Source organism: Alternaria hordeiaustralica, assembly GCF_023758085.1.
Source record: "Alternaria hordeiaustralica strain BMP 2776 chromosome Unknown scaffold_28, whole genome shotgun sequence".
In the NCBI taxonomy this organism is placed as follows: domain Eukaryota; kingdom Fungi; phylum Ascomycota; class Dothideomycetes; order Pleosporales; family Pleosporaceae; genus Alternaria; species Alternaria hordeiaustralica.
This window is the reverse complement of record NW_026056800.1, coordinates 160,465-178,379: the sequence shown is the minus strand read 5'-3', so window position 1 is coordinate 178,379 and position 17,915 is coordinate 160,465. Positions and strand designations below refer to the sequence as shown.

The following is a 17,915-nucleotide window of genomic DNA, read 5'->3' as shown; positions in this document are numbered from 1 at the left end:
TTACGGCACAAATCCTACAGGCTCCTTCGTACTTTCCGGGTCGAGCGATTCGGAGCTCAGGTTCGCAGCGGGGCCGCCTCGAGGCACGGAACAAGCATTCACATATTCCAACATGGCGTCCAAGAAACAGCAGCAGGTTTGTCCACTCAGTTGTACGCGCAATCTGTGTGTTTGCTAACAAGTTGCCAGGAAATGGTCCAGGTCGGTGTGTGCCCATCCAAGTCACAGAGAGCGTCATAGTATCCGGGGTAGCTAACATATCGCTTCCCTGCATACAGACCGATCCTCGTACGTTGCACATTGCAGTCGCATACCGGCTTTGATTGCTGATATTCCATGCGCAGCTCTGGCTCTCCTTTCTGGCGAACGACGTCCAATTCCGCTTCCTCGCCGCCGCCGAACAAGAAGGTCATCGGCGCATCCTATTCCCATGCCGACATACTCAACTTCAGCTCTTTGTACGTTGCTTAGTACGCTATTAATGGCCTGTAGCTGATAGTCACAGGAGCGTTTCCGGATCCAACTCACGACCTCGAACCCCGCCATCGGCAACTCACAGTCGCGAGTCAAGCGCTGCACCGAGCCGGTCTAGCAAGACCATATCGCCCCGTCCTGCGCGAGCCACGTACAGCTACTTCCTCAATGACACCCACCAAGACTGGAACGAGGGGGACGAAGACGATGCCGACAACATGTTTGAAGATGACGAAGACGAGTTTGGGCTGCCGAGCATCGCAAACATGCGGAGGAAGGGCCGGCGGAAACAGCCATCCAAGACGAAGGAAGCCGCCGGGCACGTTAGTAGGGAGAGTCTGGGCTCAACAGCGTGGCGTGGTATAGACAGTGGTGATATTGCAGAGGAGCGAGGCATACCCAACTACCCGACCGCGAAGAAGATTGAAGGGAAGATCTTACGGCCGCAGTACCAGGAAATTCTTCGAGATCCCGCAAACTCTCTGCATCTCATTTCGCATCCTAGTCTACCCCCAAACGCCTCAGCGAAGCAGGTCGAAGAGCACTCCGCGCGCACAACAAGGATCAACAAGTTCAAGAGGATACTGCAGGCGAGCACCATATCGCTATCAGATCTTCGCGACTCAGCCTGGTCAGGAGTCCCGTCTGAAGTACGCGCAATGACATGGCAGATCTTGTTGGGTTACCTGCCAACTAGCAGCGAGCGGAGGGTCGCGACACTCGAGCGCAAACGGAAAGAGTATCTGGAGGGAGTGCGACAGGCCTTTGAACGCGGTACATCTGGTAATGCTAGCGCTGTAGCATCTGGAATGGCAGGTGGCGCTGGCTATCCTTCAACAAATCGTGGACGAGGACGTGGCTTGGACGAAGCTATATGGCATCAGATCAGCATTGACGTGCCTCGGACGAACCCCCATCTCGAGCTCTACAGCTACGAAGCGACGCAACGGTCTCTCGAGCGAATACTATACGTGTGGGCGATACGGCATCCTGCGTCAGGATATGTCCAGGGCATCAATGATCTGGTGACCCCTTTTTGGCAGGTCTTCTTAGGCGCCTATATATCGGATCCGGATATTGAATTTGGCATGGATCCTGGACAGTTACCAAAGCAAGTTCTGGACGCCGTTGAGGCGGACTCCTTTTGGTGCCTTACCAAACTCCTTGATGGGATTCAAGACAACTACATTGCGCATCAACCAGGGATCCAAAGACAAGTCGCTAGTCTTAGAGATCTCACAACGCGCATCGATGATCAACTGGCGAAGCATCTCCAAAATGAGGGTGTAGAGTTTATACAGTTCAGCTTCCGATGGATGAACTGTCTTCTGATGCGCGAGATATCTGTAAAGAATACGATACGCATGTGGGATACATACCTGGTAAGCTACGTAGCCACACTCTTAAGTGCATCACTAACATTGCCTAGGCCGAAGAGGATGGGTTTTCTTCATTCCACCTCTACGTATGCGCTGCGTTCCTCGTAAAGTGGTCCGATCAGCTACGAAAGATGGACTTTCAAGAGGTCATGATGTTTCTGCAATCATTGCCAACGCGTCAGTGGACCGAAAAGGACATTGAACTATTGTTAAGTGAAGCCTTCATTTGGCAAAGCCTATTCAAAGGCAGTGGCGCGCATTTGAAGAACACAGGCTCAAGAGGAAGTGGCGTAGGGATGGGACCCGACTTCTGAATCAATTGCTGCAGCACAGTAGGTATTGCAATACCAAAGCACGTACGCAGCGCCTACACGAATTGTCGTCTAACGAGGTGAATCAAGGAGAGTGAACTCCTGACTAAAGACAGCAATCAAGCTCGCGCTTCAACGTATTGGCAAGAATGCTCTTTCCGTTGTCCGAGTCGCGGTCGTCACTTCCACCTCGTCAGTTACCGAGCGGAAGTTACCCCGCCCTTTACCCCACCATACGTCACATAGCTTCAGCAGTGTATCCAGATGGTGTTCAAAAGACCGACAAGTATTTCTACATCGTGGTTTCTCTAGAGTGAACTCATCAGCAAGCCCTCGAAGTTGTCACTTTCTGGACCGTTCCATATATACTTGACACTGCTATGGCACCATCGCGTCCTCCATTCCAGGATCTCCCACTCGACAAAAATGGTCCACCCGGAAACGCATGGGGTCTGTACGGCCCAAACGACGAGCTCGGCGCTCTAAACATGATTACACCATCAGCCGTCAAAGCAGCGGCCCAGGAGATACAAATCGGTGACCGGGTCTCACTTGACTGGTATCTCAACCTACCATCCCATCCATCCTTCAACCGTCCATCTTTCTCCTGGAAGATGAAGAACAAAGAACATCCAGATGGCGCGAAGAGAACCGTCAACGACGACCATCTGGATTTCAACACGCAGGGAAGTAGCCAGTGGGACGGCTTCCGCCACTACGGTTACCAGAGTGCAAAGAAGTACTACGGTGGGCGCTCACAGCAAGACCTCGAGTCCTCGGAAGTCATCGGCATTGATCGTGTTGCCAACTCTGGCGGTATCACAGCTCGGGGTATCATTTTAGATTATCCGCGGTATCTGGAAGAGAAAGGCAAGAAAGAAGTGTACGCGCTCGAAGCCAACAGCATCACGGCCGAGGAACTAAAAGACATGGTAAAAGAAACGGGTATCAAGACGCGAGAAGGCGATCTGCTACTCTTACGAACAGGATTCACACGTGATTACGCCAAGCTAGGCGAGGAAGAAAGACGGGCGATAAAGGATAAGCCACCGACGTTCCTGGGCGTACAGTCGGATAAGAACACGCTACAATGGATTTGGGAAAACGGGTTCGTCGCTGTTGGTAAGCATTCGCTCGTCTTACCTCATCTCATCTTCTCATGATCCAACGTCTCCTTGGCTTCTTCTCAAACTCCTCCAACCACAACTCAAAGTACACTCTCTAACAATTCCGCAGCATCCGACGCGCCGTCATTCGAAATGTCTCCGCTCGTAGGCCCACACAGCGCCCCAGGTGGTATCAACGCGGGTGAAACCTGGGAAACTGAGATGCAGGGCGGTGGCTTAGTACATCAATGGCTGTTGGGTGGATGGGGTGTTATGATAGGTGAGATGTGGGATTTGGAGCGGTTATGTGAGAAGAGTAAGGAATTGGGACGGAGTACTTGCTTTGTTAGTAGTGTGCCGTTGAAGGTAATGTCTCGCCAAGTTGCTGATACTGAGACATGAGCTGACTATTGCGTAGGTACCAGGTGGTGTTGCGAGTCCACCGAATGCCGTTGCCATTTTTTAACTCAGAGGCGTTTCTCGTAGCACTTAGCATCGGAGAGAGGTGCCATGAAGATGAGAAGATGGAAATGCGCTGATATCGTGTTGTGGTATCAGTCTCGGGTGATAGATTGATACGAAATACGAAATGCCAAGTCGGTGCTTACGCTCATCTCCTCTCCGCGCCCGGAGTTCTCTCCAGTGGCCAGCACACGAACCTGTCACCAAAGCGTCATCGCGGACCTCGACGGGCCGATCTCTGCCGTACGAACAATCAACGCAGAGGACTTCGCAATACTCGCCCATATTCTCCACGTCCGTATCTATGACACTTCCTCCACAAACAACCACTCATTCCCTCATATTTCCACTCCCGACACATCTATTTTTACCCCAGCAAGCCCTACGCATGCAAACCATAAAATGCGGGGAACCCATGTCCCCGAAACCGGGTAAGCAGTATATTGCGCCAAGGCTGTTTGTACTTCATTTCCTCCTGCCACCCAACATCATCTCGATGGCTTGGAAAAGCCTATCGCTTTGACCACCAACGCCATCGCCAGCCGTTTCACCCGCTTCTCCCTCAACGTCATCATGCTCATTTGCTGTTTTTGGTAGATCAGCCCCGTCAATTTGCTTAGCACGTGGAGGGAGAAGCATTGTGGCGTTTGTATTCGCGCCCAAATGTATAGATTTGGTATGTGTGGGATTGAGTTCGCATGTAAGCCGTAGTAGTGAAGCTGTCTGTCGGCGTATATGCGACGGCGACGGCTGAGGATCTTCGTGGACCGTGTTCCCCGGTGAAGCTTTTGGTGGGTGTTTGAGTGGATTACGGTGTATATATTACCCTCGTGTACGCCCGTGTTCAGCTGCATTCTTTACAGCAATTACACATCCCTTCCAACTCTCGTACAGATCATCAAGCCTCCAAAATTGTCATCAAAATGAAGTCTTTTGTCCTCATCGCCGTTCTTGCTGCTTTCGCAGCGGCATCTCCCGTCGTACCTGCTCAGATTTGCACGAAAATCTGTCTCTTTGAAGAGCCAGACTGCCCAGGTGGGGTATGTTATCAACTTGCCACATTTAATATGAGTATCGTGCTAACGTGGAGCAGGTGGCTGTCAAGTCTGGTGTAAGTATCCTGCTACATGTGTGCTCCTTGATTGGCGAGGATAGTATGTGAGCTAACGTGATATAGGCATGCTGGTCCTGCTGCACCAGAGAATAGAATGCACTTTTGACTCAGATTGGGGCTTGGCTCAGCTCGGGCGGGTTATTGAGATGGTTTTGCTGCACCGATTAGAGAACATTTGGATGGAGATTAGTGGGATTTGGACTATTATTTGATGAGATTTTGGAACGCATGGAAGGTGGAATAGATGTGATGTCACACGACGAGTATCGTCTTCCAATCAATACTATGCCTGAAGCTTTGCAGTCATGACCTTTGACTTTCAACTGCTGCCTTCTTACACTTTGAGCCATCATATTGCCGATGTTCATACGCTGATTGTAAATGCTCATGTTGTTGGTCTTGGCGAATACTCACCATCTACACTACTATGCCATGCAGTCTCGAGATCCGACCTTTCTCTGAGCTCTTACTAATCCAGTGGTAGCTACGCGTTGTGTTACTGGCCAAGCTCCCGCTGAGTACACCTTTTCGTTTGTTGGTCGCATTTTCTGTTTTCGAGTTAGATCCGCAGCGATGTTTGCAGTGGACGTCAGCCATAAGCTGAGAAGTCGCACAAACAGGTGTGTTCTTGCGAGTCTAGAGCGTGCCTTCTCATGCCATCCTATTTCGAGTAATCCCGTTTGTTGTGGCGTTGGGCGCCTTTTTGGTAGCGAGTATGTATATATTCTTACATACGTTCCCTTGATTTCGGTCCTCATCTTCCATACTCACTCATACCACATACCTGACCATCATCGTCAACATGAAGACCTTTGCCGCCATCACTCTGCTCGCCGCCCTTGCAGCAGCAAAGCCGCAACACTACACCCGTCCTACGCAACCGCCGCCATCAGCGCGTGCTGCTCTTGCTACCCCACCACCCAGGGTTTGCGATCGTAGATGCGCTGCTGAGCCGCCTACCAACTGTGGTGAGGGATGGGTATGTGGATCTGATTCTGATCTAGAAGTGACTGTATGCTAACTTTCATCAGGAACCTGCTCAGCTTGGTGTAAGTATATATCGACTCCCTAGTCCAAAGAGATGTTCGAGAGCATTGAGCTGACATGCGTAGGATTGCTGGGCTTGCTGCCGTATTTAGACCTGACTCCGGGTCACGGGCGTCGCTGGCGATCCAAAACCGACTTCGGACGTCGATGAGGCGCTGATCAGGCGAACGGGGGTGCTGAAGGTATTTGAGAAAGGCGTACAACTTGATGAAAACGGCGGCGATCTTTGGGCACATGTCAAGGCGTTATTTAGGTAGCGTATAACCCAAAGAAAGACGTCTTCTCTATCGCACCTTGCTGTTTTCCATTAGACGTTTCTTTCCTATCCGTGGATGCCTACAACTTCATGTGAGATTCTCAGCTACCCAGGTACTTCGCATAAAACTAAGTGACATCTTGTACGAACAGGTGCGAGATATGTACAAACCTCGTACATTACCCAGCCGTGAATGTAGCAAGAAGAGCCGTACCACAACATAAGTCCTGCTTGATAGAACTCATGTCGTCAACGACAACACCACTCCGAACTCCCACTCCAACATACCAACCCTGGAAGTATACGGCCCGATTACCACGTCATTAACTCCGCCGCGCACATCGTCCTAACTCCGAAACACAACCACGGGACGCACCAAACACGGTGCTTGGAGGGGACTACGACGTATCCAATGTATATCGTGATAGCGCAACTCTAATTCAGGGTTCGCGACCTCTCATAGGCTTACAGACTGGATGGCTGGTGTGATAGTTATGCCGTGGTGAAGCCGAGTGTTGAACAACGGGCCGTTCGAAGTACCAGTTGAACGGGATGGAGGGAATTTGCTTTCAAGATGGAACTGAGTATATATACGTCTTTTGCCCTCTTGCGATTACTGAACATCCATAGATCATCACGCGGTGCCCCATTGAAGAATCATCACGATTATTAACTTGACCCTTACCACAACCACCGCACCTTCCAAGATGGGTCAACAATTCAGCCAATTCTTCCCCCCAGCTCCCACCTTCACCGAGACCTCCCTGCCCAACCTCAGCGGAAAGGTCTACATCGTAACTGGCGCCTCTGCAGGAATAGGAAAAGAGCTCTCCCGCCTCCTCTACACCCACAACGCCACCGTCTACCTCGCCGCGCGATCAGCCGAAAAAGCGCACGCAGCGATATCATATGTCAAAGAAGCATGTCCCGATTCCAAAGGCACACTGCACTACCTGCATCTCGACCTCGACGACCTCTCCGGCATCAAAGCCTCCGCCGAGTCATTTCTAGCAAAGGAATCACGCCTGGATGTTTTGTTCAACAACGCAGGCGTCATGGTCCCCCCGGTTGGAAGCACCACGAAACAAGGCTATGAGCTGCAACTCGGCACGAATTGTGTTGCGCCCTTCCTCTTCACCAAGCTGCTCACGCCAATCTTGCTGGAAACAGCGAAGAAAGAAGCAAAAGGCAGTGTTAGGGTGATTTGGGTGAGTTCAATTGCGTCGCAGATGAGCGCGCCAACTGGCGGCGTGGACATGAGTAATCTGGAGTATACCAAAAATGTGAATAATTGGACAAAGTATGGGATGAGCAAAGGCGGGAATGTATTTCACGCCTTGGAGTTTCAGAGGAAGTATGGGGGCGAGGGGGTTGTTAGTGTGGTATGTTCCATCAGTCTTCTTGTTCCTTTCCCCCTTTCTTTACGATCCCTCTTTGAGGATCTCTGCGTCGATCCACTAACGAAAACTACTGCAGGCGCTCAACCCAGGGAACCTTAAAACGGAGCTCGGACGCAACATGAACGCTGTGCATCATTTCTTCGCCAAGTTCATGTTGTACCCCACTGTCAATGGCGCGTATACGGAGTTGTTTGCTGGCCTCGCACCTGAGGCTGCGAAGCTCAAGACGGGCGAGTGGGTTATGCCGTTTGGAAGGGTTGGGACTCTGAGGAAGGACTATTGGTCCGAGACTGGGAAGAAGACGGCGAGAGCGTTTTGGGAGTGGAGCGAGAAGCAGGTGGAGCAGTATGCTTGAGGGTATTTGAGGTGTCTGAATGACGTCGCTTTCTGTATCTATCAGTTCTGTGGCCTTCTGTGCATCATCTGCCTCAAAATATGCTCATAATGAATACCAATTTCGCTCTGCAAAGACCTAATCTTTGGGAGATGTGACATATTTCGTATATACATTCTATCATTCATTCATTTGTCGGAATAAGACATCCATTATCAGGCCTTCTTCGCATCCTTAGGGGCCATAGCCAGAAGCGTGTCCGGATCCCGGATACCAGCCAACTGACCCTGCTGCGCACGCTTAACGGTAAGCGCAGCAATCAAGGCAGCACCGACACCAGAGCCGTCCTCAGCGGGAAGCACCTCGACAGGGTCGTTCTTGCCCTTGCCGTACTTGGCGGGCCAGTCCATAATCTCCTTGAGCGCCTGGGCTTGGCGGATCTTGAAGTGGGGGTACTTTGTGAAGACAGAGCCATCGGCACCGACGTGGACTTCGTCCCACTTCTTGTGCTTGCAAATAGCACCTACACCACACGCGGTGAGACGAGCAGCACGTGTGCCAATGAGTTCGGCAAGACGGCGGATGAGCTCGAGTTCGGGCTTCGTGCAGGTGATGCCGAGCTTCTCTTGGAAGAGATCCCCTGTGTCCTGCAAGTTCTCGAAACGGTCCTCCTCGATCTGAGACAGGAATCCGGCGTCGAGAGAGTAAGGCTTGTCGAGCTTGCTGGCGTTCTGACCCTCAAACATGTGGCATTCGCTACCCTTGTGCAGATCCTGGAGGACGAGACGGAAGATCTCGCCGAGGTAGAGACCGGCGACCATCTTCTCGAAAGATTGCTGACCGGGTCGTGGTGATTCCTTGTCAACGATGACATCGTACTTTGTTCTTGGGAGGATCTGGTGTTCGTTGTCGAATGCGCCCCATTCGCAGTTGATGGCCATTGGCAGGCTGGGGTCGAGCTTCATATGCTTCAACTTGGGGATGGAGCCGCAATCCTCCATGTAGGCGGCGTTGCAGCCGGTGCCGAAGATGCAACCGATCTTGATCTTGGTGTTGGTATACGCGGAGGCAATCATGGTACCGGTCGTGTCGTTGACCAGAGCCGCAAGCTTGATGGGTACACCGCGCTCCTCAAGAGCCGCCTTGAAGCCTGGAACAACATCCACGCCCTCCATGCCGGCGACGTCGAAGCCCTTTGTCCATCGCTGAAGAACTCCGTGGTCGATGGCGTCTTGCGAGACGGGGTATGAGAAGGTGAAACCGAGAGGCAGGTGGTTGAGCTGCTCGCCCTCGTGGTGGTATTCGATGAACTGCTGGAGACAGTCGGCAACGTAGCCCCAAAGCTCTTCGGCGGTTCCTGTCTTGAGCTCCTCGGGCATGCGGTACTTGGATTGTATGATCTCGAACTCGCCCTTCTCCTCTGTCAGGGTAACCTCGCAGACACGCAGGTTGGTGCCACCCATGTCGAGCGCGAGGTAGCTGCCGGTCTCGTTACCGTCGGGGAAGGCCATGCACCAGGTGGGAATCATGGGCTATCACAGTCAGCTTTATCCTGAAGAGCGCAAAGCAAACTGCGACTCACAATGCTTCCGCCCTCCTCCGACAAGCCCTTCTCAAGCTCCTTGACGAAGTGGTTCGAGATGGCCTTGAGCTTGTCTGTGTTCACGACGAACATCTCCTCGAGCTTGTCGATCTGCTCCTTCAGATCCTTGGGCATGTCCGCCATGGAGCCTAGCACGGTGTTATCCCATCTGTCCTTGTGTACGATAGCGAGGTCGGGGCATACCCCTGCGGGAGGGCGGTTTCCTTGCGCCGAGTAGAACCATGATTGCGGTTGTGAGGGTGGTTTAGGTAGGGGTGGTGTTATCGCGAGAAAGGTGGTGGTGTCGCTGAAATCGAGGGTTCAGGACGACAGGTGGGGACCTTGACGTAGGGTGTTAGTCTCTGTATGACGAAGAGGCTAGAACACTAGAAAGCAGCTCAATGGCCATGCCCAGCGGCCAATCCCACTTTTGTACACGATATTTGCTTCTCCACCCGCCCAGGTTGCTTTTGGACGTACGTCGGGGGTGCGGCGGCTTACCAAGATAGTGTAGTAACGGACCCCCGCTGTTGAGTCTGCCAATGGCTCGCGGGCTTGTTCAGTAAGCGGTGTAGTCGTCAGGACAGGCGTCGGATGATATGGGGAGACGATGCGCAATCGGGGGGCACGAGCGTAAAATCGGTAGCTGTTGAGCTGCCCCCCCGCCATCCCGCGCGCCGGAGCGTGAGACGGCTCCGATGACTTTTGGTGCCATGACGCGCCTCTAACGTGGGCTGCACGAGGCTTGGTGGGCTGAAGCTCCTGGGACCCCTCGCTTGCGCTAGCCTCATTCGTCTCCACCACGAGAACTGCCCACGCAGCTCCGATTACTCAGCACGACACATCTCAGATGGAAGCACATTGAAACTGAAGCGTCTCTTCATTAAGCATTACACACTACATATGTACAAGAATTAAACCTCACGTCTCTGACATCATCTACGATGCCGTGCAAGCCGCCGCACCCTTCGACGTCTTTGTCACCAGACTAATAACCGTCGCAGTACTCTTCGCAACTACCGTCTTAGTCTTGGGGGCCCCAGTAACAGTCTCCGTCTTTACTCCGCCACCTAGAGTCACCGTCTCAAACTTGGTGCTCGTAGAGACAGGCAGCGTAATCGTTGTCTTGGAAGTCACGTCGCTCGACTGGGTTATGACGATGGTTTCCTGCGCTGCGAGGATAGTCGAAGTCTTTGAAGCGGTCTTGAGGGAGCTGACCGTGACCGCTGGCTCAGTGATTGTTGAAAGGACAGTCTTAGTGACGAGGTCGGTGGAGTAGACTGTGCTGGTGGAGGCCTTCAGAGTCATGGTTTTGCCGATCTTCTCCGTTGAAATAATTGTCGTGTAGTAAGTAGAGCCTGCCTGAGCGATCGTCGATGTCTTCACCACGGATGTGACTGTGACTGTGCTGGTACTGGCCTTCAGGGAAGTAGTCTTGGTAGCGATAGACGACTCTGTAACAAAGGCTGTTGAGCCGGCTTGAGTTGCGGTAGCTGTGGCTACGTAGCTGCTCACGGTAGTGCTGATGGTGACTGTGGTGGTGCTGGCCACAGCGCGAGGAAGCACGGCACCTCGGCGGACCAGCTTCTCAGCGCTGCGAGTGGGAATGCAAGAGAGCGTGGTAGTGGACTTCTTGGTAGTTGTCTTGATGGACGTGCTACTGATCGTGACCGAGTCTTTGGGTTGCACCGTAGTCGTCTTGGTGGTGGTCGGCTCGATCGAGATGGTAGTCTTGACTATTGTGGAAGCTGCCTTCTGAGTCTTCGAGCTCGTGATGAAGACTGTGGATCCTTCGCTGATGGTGATGGAAGTTGGCTTGGGCGAAGAGGTGTATAGAACGGTGACAGTTGTGGTGCCCTTGACCGTCGAGGTCGTAGCACCCTTGGTTGTCACTCCAGCTTCGGTCACGGTACCCTTGACAACGCTGGTCTTAGTGACAGGCTCTGGGGTAAGAGTGAGGCCAACATCCTCAGTTACTACCGAAGTAGCAGTAGAGGTTACGTCAGGAGCAACGATGGAGGTGGTCGTGGTGACCTTCAATGTGCTGGTCTTGATGACGTCGATGGCGCTGATCGAGAACGTCTCTGTGCTTTTCACCATAGTAGTCGAAGTGACTTCAGGAGCAGTGACAAAGGTGCTCGCAGTAAGTGGGGCGATCACGGTAGTCGTGGTGTACGCTGTGACCAACGGTAGACTACTCGATGAGGTGAGACTCATAGTAGATATCGAAACACTGGCCGACATTGTTGACGATGATATGAGGGACGAGGATGCAGTGCTGCAGACCTGAGGCGAGCCCATACCAATCGCGAAAGGCTGGGTATCGACAAATCGGAAATCAATGAACGCAGTCGTGGCGAAGAAAGAAGCAAGCTGGAACTGAGCAACATCGTTGTCCGAAAGCTGCTGGGAGAACGCAGCGCGCTTGCAGATATCAGAACCTGGGCCAGTGTTGTGGTACTCTCCGTATGTGACACCATCAGTTTGCGGGTTGGTCTTTGACCACTGCGACCATCCAGCCGGGCTGATCATGGCATCGAGGTAGCAGCCAACATAAGCGACACGCGAGAAGCTATTCCATGGACGACCAAGGCTGACGCTGCTAAGCTTCCCAGATCCGGGTGCAGGCACGATCCTTGACTGATCGAACACGAAGCCCGCAGCAGTTGTGTTGGTCGTACGCTTGTGAGCTGTGATGCTGATGCCGTCTTCGTTGGAAGCGATGGTCGAATCCAGGAAGTAGGCAGATCCACTACCATATATAAAGTCCACATTACCCTCAATGTAGGTCTTGAAGGTGAATAGATTGCCAGACACACTGAGAGTATCCTGGTTACCATAGATCTGGCATCCGTACAGCGCAGCGAACTTGCTGCTTTGAACAGCAAAGCCGAGCGAAGCAATGTTCTGCTGCGTGCCGTTGTTGTTTCGGAAGTTGATATTGAAACCATGGAAGTAGTTGCCCTTTGCGTAGACAGTCGCTCCGTCGGTGTTGCTACCAGAGGTACCCTGGGTATCCACACCACGGCTGAATTGAATGGTAACTTGGTTCTTGGAGTAATCATCGGTTGAATCGGAGTAGCCACGGAAGATGGTGTGACCGGACTTGGCGATGATGAGCTGCTCCTCGTAGGTACCAGGGTAGATAAATATTGTGGCATTCGTCTTGCTCGTAGTTGGCGCAGCGTTGAGAGCCGCTTGAATAGTACCGTATGTCACCACGCCAGCAATCGGTGTCTTGGAGACGATAAGAGCATCGGCCGGTGGGGTCGTGCCGTTGAAAGTCGAGTTGCCACCGACGACGATAGGTCCAGGGGGAATGACAACGGGCGCGGAAGGTAGTGGAGTGACGATCGAATTGAAGTAAGTCATGTCAATCCACTCTGTTGAGTCCATGACAGAAGCTAAAGAGTACGTATCCGAAGTGAGTAGCGTAGCATACCCGAATGACTGACGGGCAGCGGCGTTCTGCTCCCAGTTCGAAGGACCCGAGTTGTTGAACTCGGCGAAGGTGATGTGATCGGTACGTGGGTCGGTTGCAGACCATATTTTCCACGCCGCAGGAATAATCGTAGCGTCGAGATACGAGTTCTTCACGACAACAAGCGCGTACTGGGAGTAGGGCCGGCCTAGGTAAACTTTTCCGGTAAGATCATCGACTGCATTGGGAGCCACAGTGAACAGGCACTGATCGAAGATGTAGCCACCGATTTCGGTGCTCGACTTCCTGCTATGCGCCGTGATGGCCGATGACTTGCGCTTGGCACCGATCGTACATCCCTTGAAGTATGCCTTGGAGTAGCCCCAAATGAAGTCGATGGCACCTCCAATGTAGCACGACTCATAGTATTGGTAACCAGCGGTAGCTCCGTTCAGAAGAGTATCTTGCCAGCCATCAAACGAACAAGCGTAGAAGGCGATGTCGTTGCCGTATATTGAGCCTGCGAGAGTCACGTAGTTAGGCTCGGCACCATCGAGGTTATCAGTGTTGATCATGTTGACGTTGTACATGCTAATTCTGCTTGATGCGGTAGAGAAGACGGATGTTTCCGCATTTGAGTGTCCGACGGGTAATGGGGAGACGGATAGACCACGAGCGAAGGAGACAGTGACTTGATTGTCCTTGTAGGCTTGACCTGGATTACCAGTGGTGTACCCGATGATCCTTACGGCACCAGGACGATTGACTGACGGGATTTGCTCGTTATAGGTACCCGGGTAGATGAAGACGGTTTGGTTGGTCTTGTCTTGCGGGAGCGAAGCGAGTGCGGCAGTGATGTTGGTGTACGCAGCACTGTTGCTGCCATCCTTGGAAACGATTACAGCGCCTAGGGGCGGCACAGTACCGCTGTCAGGATGAGCATTGACAGTTGCAGTGGTAGTCGGTCCAGTCACGGTACCGTTGGTAGAAGGGGACGGCGATGGTGATGGCGACGTGGTCGTGGGGCCTGTAAGGCTGTACGAAGGAATCGCATTGTACGCATCCATGTCCAACCATGCCGTGCTGCCGATCCATGCAGCAAGCGTGTACTTCTCAGCCTGAGACGCTGTCAACTTTGTGGCAAAGTCGGCCCGCTTGGCTGTGTCCATCCAGCTGCCAGGGCCCGTGTTGTTGTATTCGCCGAATGTGACTCCTGATGTCTGAGGGTTGCTTGTCTGCCATACGGTCCAGCCAGCGCTAGAGATATGCTTGTCGATATACGAGTTCATGTAGATAGCGATGGAGAACTGGCTGTACGGTCTACCGAGGTAGGTTGTGCCGAAGGTGTTGCCGTAGGTAGTACTGTATGTGATGACTGAAGAATCGAATACATATCCACCTGGGGCGTCTGCAGTGGCCCTGTATTGTGCCGAGATGAAGGCGCCAGGCGTGTTGCTAACAATCATGCACTGGTGGAAGTATGCGGTGGAGAACCCCCAGATAAAGTCGATACTGCCCTCAACATAACAGTTGCTGAACACTTGTGTACCCTTATTGGCGAGGAGTGTATCCTGGAAACCGACAAAAGAACACCCATAGGCGGCAATGTTCGCGCCATAGAAGTCAGCAGCCAACGCAGCGGTATTCGAGGTCTGTGGGTATGTATTCACGAAGTCAATGTTGTACAGAGCCATTCCCGAATCGCCGCTAGGCTTGGAGTATACGACGGGTGTTTGCTCGTTCTTGCTAGCACTGGTAAGCTCTCCCCTGGAGAATTCAATCCGGACCTTGTTCTGAGTGTAATCATTCGTGAAGTCGGTGAAGCCCCTCAAGGTGACCTTCCCCTTGCGAGTGATGGAAAGCTGCTCAACGTATGTACCCGCGCCAATCTTGATCGTATATGGGTTGCCGTCGTTGGGAAGGGCGCTGATAGCTGACGTGACGTTCGAGAACTCGCATGGTCCGGGAGTCTTGGAGACTATCAGAGTCGGGGCTGCGGCTGCGATTGTGCAAGAGACTACTGGGGTAGCACTGGTCATTGTGGAAGCAGTGATAGTAGCGTTCGAGATGGAGCTGGCGGTACTGGCCAGCGAAGCCATCGATGAAGCTGATGGAGACACTGTAGAAGAAACAGTCGATACAGCAGATGAAGCGGAAGCAATCTGAGCATCATTCGATGCTTTCAATGACGCAATAACGTTCTGATCAACCCATGCAAGCGAAGAGCTAGCGTAAGGGTAGAACGCATTTCCAAAGACCTTGTCGATGGTGAATTGAGACACCTGATCGGCCGAGAGAAGAACATCGTAGCTAGGGCGAGCTGCGGCGTTCTTGCTATAAGAACCGGCACCGGTGGTGGCGAACTCGCCGTAGAAAGACGGAGTGGTAGCCGCTGAAGGGTGAAATCCTGCAGGGGCAATCAAATTTCCCATTGCTGTGTTCCGGTAGATTGCCACTGAACCGTTGGCAGCTGGCGCCGCCAAGAATACGTTGTTGTTGGTATATCCTGTCTTCTGCTGTATCGAGCTCGAATCGAATACGACCGTGGAGTTCGTAAAGGTACCTCCGTTAGGGGTTCCACCCTTGCTGTACACAATAAGAGCACTCGAACTGAGAGGAACGATGGTGGACTTGTACAGATAGATCGTCGGGTAGTTGTAGAAGAGATAGTTCGATCCCTCGATGTACGAATTGGCGAAGAAGGCCGTTCCGTAGGTAGCGGAGACTACAGTGCCACCAGGCGAGATGATGGAGCACCCATAGAAAGCAACATTACTTCCTCTGAGCGAAATGGTTGCCGCATTGGCTCCTGGGCCAACGGCAGCTGAATTGACGATGTTGATGTTACGGACGGTCACGCCCTTGATCTTATCCGTACCAATGCTGAATGGAACCGTAGTGGCAGCGATTGTGACTTTGTTTTCGGAAAAGTCGTCCGCAGCCGTTGGAGAGGGTCCGGCGATCGTGACAGTAGCCTGTCCGATGACAGTGACAGCCTCGGAGTAGGTTCCAGGAAGAACGGAGACAGTGGCGATGCCGCTATCTTGTGCAGCCTTTACGGCTACATTGATGGCGGTATAATCCCCAGATCCATCGGTGGCGACAGTGATGACCGATCTGGGGCCTGTCAAGGTAGCCGAAGTAGTTGTAAGAGGCGTCGACGATGTGGAAGAACGACTCGCAATACTCAGAGTGGCATTAGAGGCACTACTCTGAGCAGCCGCAAGCCCGAGCAGGGCGGCAACAGCGAACGAGCGCATAACGAATGACGATCAATCGACGAGGATGAGAAGCGAGCGATGGATATCGGAAGTACATGATATTAGATGGTACTTAAGCTCGAAGATCCTCACCAAGGGTTCACGGGGCTGACACCGAATTGGGTATACTACGACAACGTGGTCTGGATCCCGATTACAATCTGACATCTCGTTAAATCCGCTTTCACGCTTGTCGCCCGACTCGTAGGTACATCTGACAGGGTAGATAGCCGGTGGGTCTCTTCAGAGAGGCCAGGGGACAAAAGCCACAATCGATAGCTGCTGCCGTGTGAGATCCTCACCGTGGCAATCCGTTTTGATCGAACCCCCATCGCTGATGAGATGCCGCTGTTGGGAAGATAGTCTTGTCCATCAATATTGATGGTGCCGGCTTTAGAGCCAAGCGGTACCTACTAATGGGCGTAGGATGCAGGAACGAAAGTAAGATCCCAAAGAACTATGGGAAACTAAGAGCGTTCCTGCATGGCGTTCATCTGGGTAGGAACAATCTTAGAAGCGTCGCCCGTTGCTTGACGAATTTCCACGCGTGTTAGCGCGACGTGGCTTGGGTTCAGTGTCGGTCCGGCCAATTTCACCGCGCGAAAGAGCCCCTAACCCGAACATTTTGAAGGCGGGACTTCAACATCGAGCCGCGGCGGTACTCATGAGTAAACAGAGTTGGTACTGAGAGGGCAGGTCTCATCCCGGCGTTGATCGACTAAGTGGTGTGTTGTACATACGATCCACCCATGCATCGGCAGTCTGGAGCTCTAAGGACCAGGGTGATGTGGATATGAAAATCTTTCTGGAGAAGGACCCATGCACCTGTGTTAGACCACGAGGGCATCGCGAAACCCCAGCGTTTCCCAGATAAGCGTCCAGAGTCGACATTTTGGGGTTGGAAGGCCTATCCAGTGTTCTGGGCATCGGATCTGGTACCAGGTGGGACAAGCTCTACGACTAGCGGGCAAAAGTGGCGCGCCGGAAAGCTTGGTAACTCAGTTCCTGGCGCTCGGTAGCTGCGATAACGCGTTTAGGAGGCGTTGTGATTCAGCTCGCTATTCGTAGTACTTCGGGCGAGAGAAAAGAGTTGTTCCTCCAATGACTTTGGTAGTTTCCGCGGCGCGAGGACTGTCGGGAAGCTGCGACGGACAGATTGTTGTCGCGATAACATCCACAAACGCTCACCTGCTAGGCTGCGGCTGAGATGGATGATAAAGGCCCGAATGACTTCGGATACGCTTTACGGACGAACAAGTGCAGGCGCCTTCTGGTGTTCGAGCTCTTGGGTTCTGATGGCCTCTGTTGGTGGTCCGGTCCGTTCATAGGGCTGGTAAGCATGACGTTGCGAGTGCCGGCAGGCACGGTTCCACGCGACGCAACACGCCGCTCAGCCGTCCATTGTCCAGAACTCGAGGCTGCGACGAAAATCTCCTAAGTGTCGTTAGTCCAGGGGCGTCATGCGAATTATTTTGCTCCGCGGGGCCAGACATAGTGTTGTCTTACACCGAGGAAAAGAAAGTTGAAGGTTTGAAGGGAAGCGGCGTATTAACCGAGACAGCCCGGCCGCCCCTATGATCGAATCCATGCAGAGCTCGTCCAATTCCCGGAGCTGCTCTCTCTCTCTATCAACCCATAACTACTCCAAGCTCTGCTACTTCTTGGAAGTTGTAATTTCTCCCACGAACGCCTTCATAAGCTCCTGCTCGACCTGCTCATCAACAGTGGGTGGTGACGACACAACCGCCACCCAACAGATCAAGCCGCCA

At 52.7% G+C, this 17,915-nt stretch overlaps 5 protein-coding genes across 5 annotated transcripts; 3 read left to right on the top strand and 2 right to left on the bottom strand.

Moving 5' to 3' along the window:
* Window positions 1–112: 112 nt before the first annotated feature.
* On the top strand, window positions 113–2,167 carry J4E84_009381 (uncharacterized protein; the record flags this gene model as incomplete). Its single annotated transcript, XM_049391944.1, has 6 exons — window positions 113–136; window positions 190–205; window positions 279–288; window positions 345–458; window positions 506–1,856; window positions 1,904–2,167. The coding sequence occupies 6 exons, from the start codon at window positions 113–115 to the stop codon at window positions 2,165–2,167; spliced, it is 1,779 nt and encodes a 592-aa protein (XP_049240345.1).
* Window positions 2,168–2,544: 377 nt separating this feature from the next.
* Window positions 2,545–3,736, top strand: J4E84_009380 (uncharacterized protein; the record flags this gene model as incomplete). Its single annotated transcript, XM_049391943.1, has 3 exons — window positions 2,545–3,286; window positions 3,401–3,636; window positions 3,689–3,736. 3 exons carry the CDS (start codon window positions 2,545–2,547, stop codon window positions 3,734–3,736), a joined length of 1,026 nt encoding a protein of 341 aa, XP_049240344.1.
* A 3,120-nt stretch (window positions 3,737–6,856) lies between these two features.
* J4E84_009379 (uncharacterized protein) lies at window positions 6,857–7,904 on the top strand (the record flags this gene model as incomplete). The annotated part of the gene is made up of 2 exons (XM_049391942.1): window positions 6,857–7,357; window positions 7,626–7,904. 2 exons carry the CDS (start codon window positions 6,857–6,859, stop codon window positions 7,902–7,904), a joined length of 780 nt encoding a protein of 259 aa, XP_049240343.1.
* Window positions 7,905–8,098: 194 nt separating this feature from the next.
* Window positions 8,099–9,609, bottom strand: J4E84_009378 (uncharacterized protein; the record flags this gene model as incomplete). Its single annotated transcript, XM_049391941.1, has 2 exons — window positions 8,099–9,415; window positions 9,466–9,609. 2 exons carry the CDS (start codon window positions 9,607–9,609, stop codon window positions 8,099–8,101), a joined length of 1,461 nt encoding a protein of 486 aa, XP_049240342.1.
* Window positions 9,610–10,404: 795 nt separating this feature from the next.
* On the bottom strand, window positions 10,405–16,146 carry J4E84_009377 (uncharacterized protein; the record flags this gene model as incomplete). The annotated part of the gene is made up of 1 exon (XM_049391940.1): window positions 10,405–16,146. One exon carries the CDS (start codon window positions 16,144–16,146, stop codon window positions 10,405–10,407), a length of 5,742 nt encoding a protein of 1,913 aa, XP_049240341.1.
* Window positions 16,147–17,915: the final 1,769 nt, after the last annotated feature.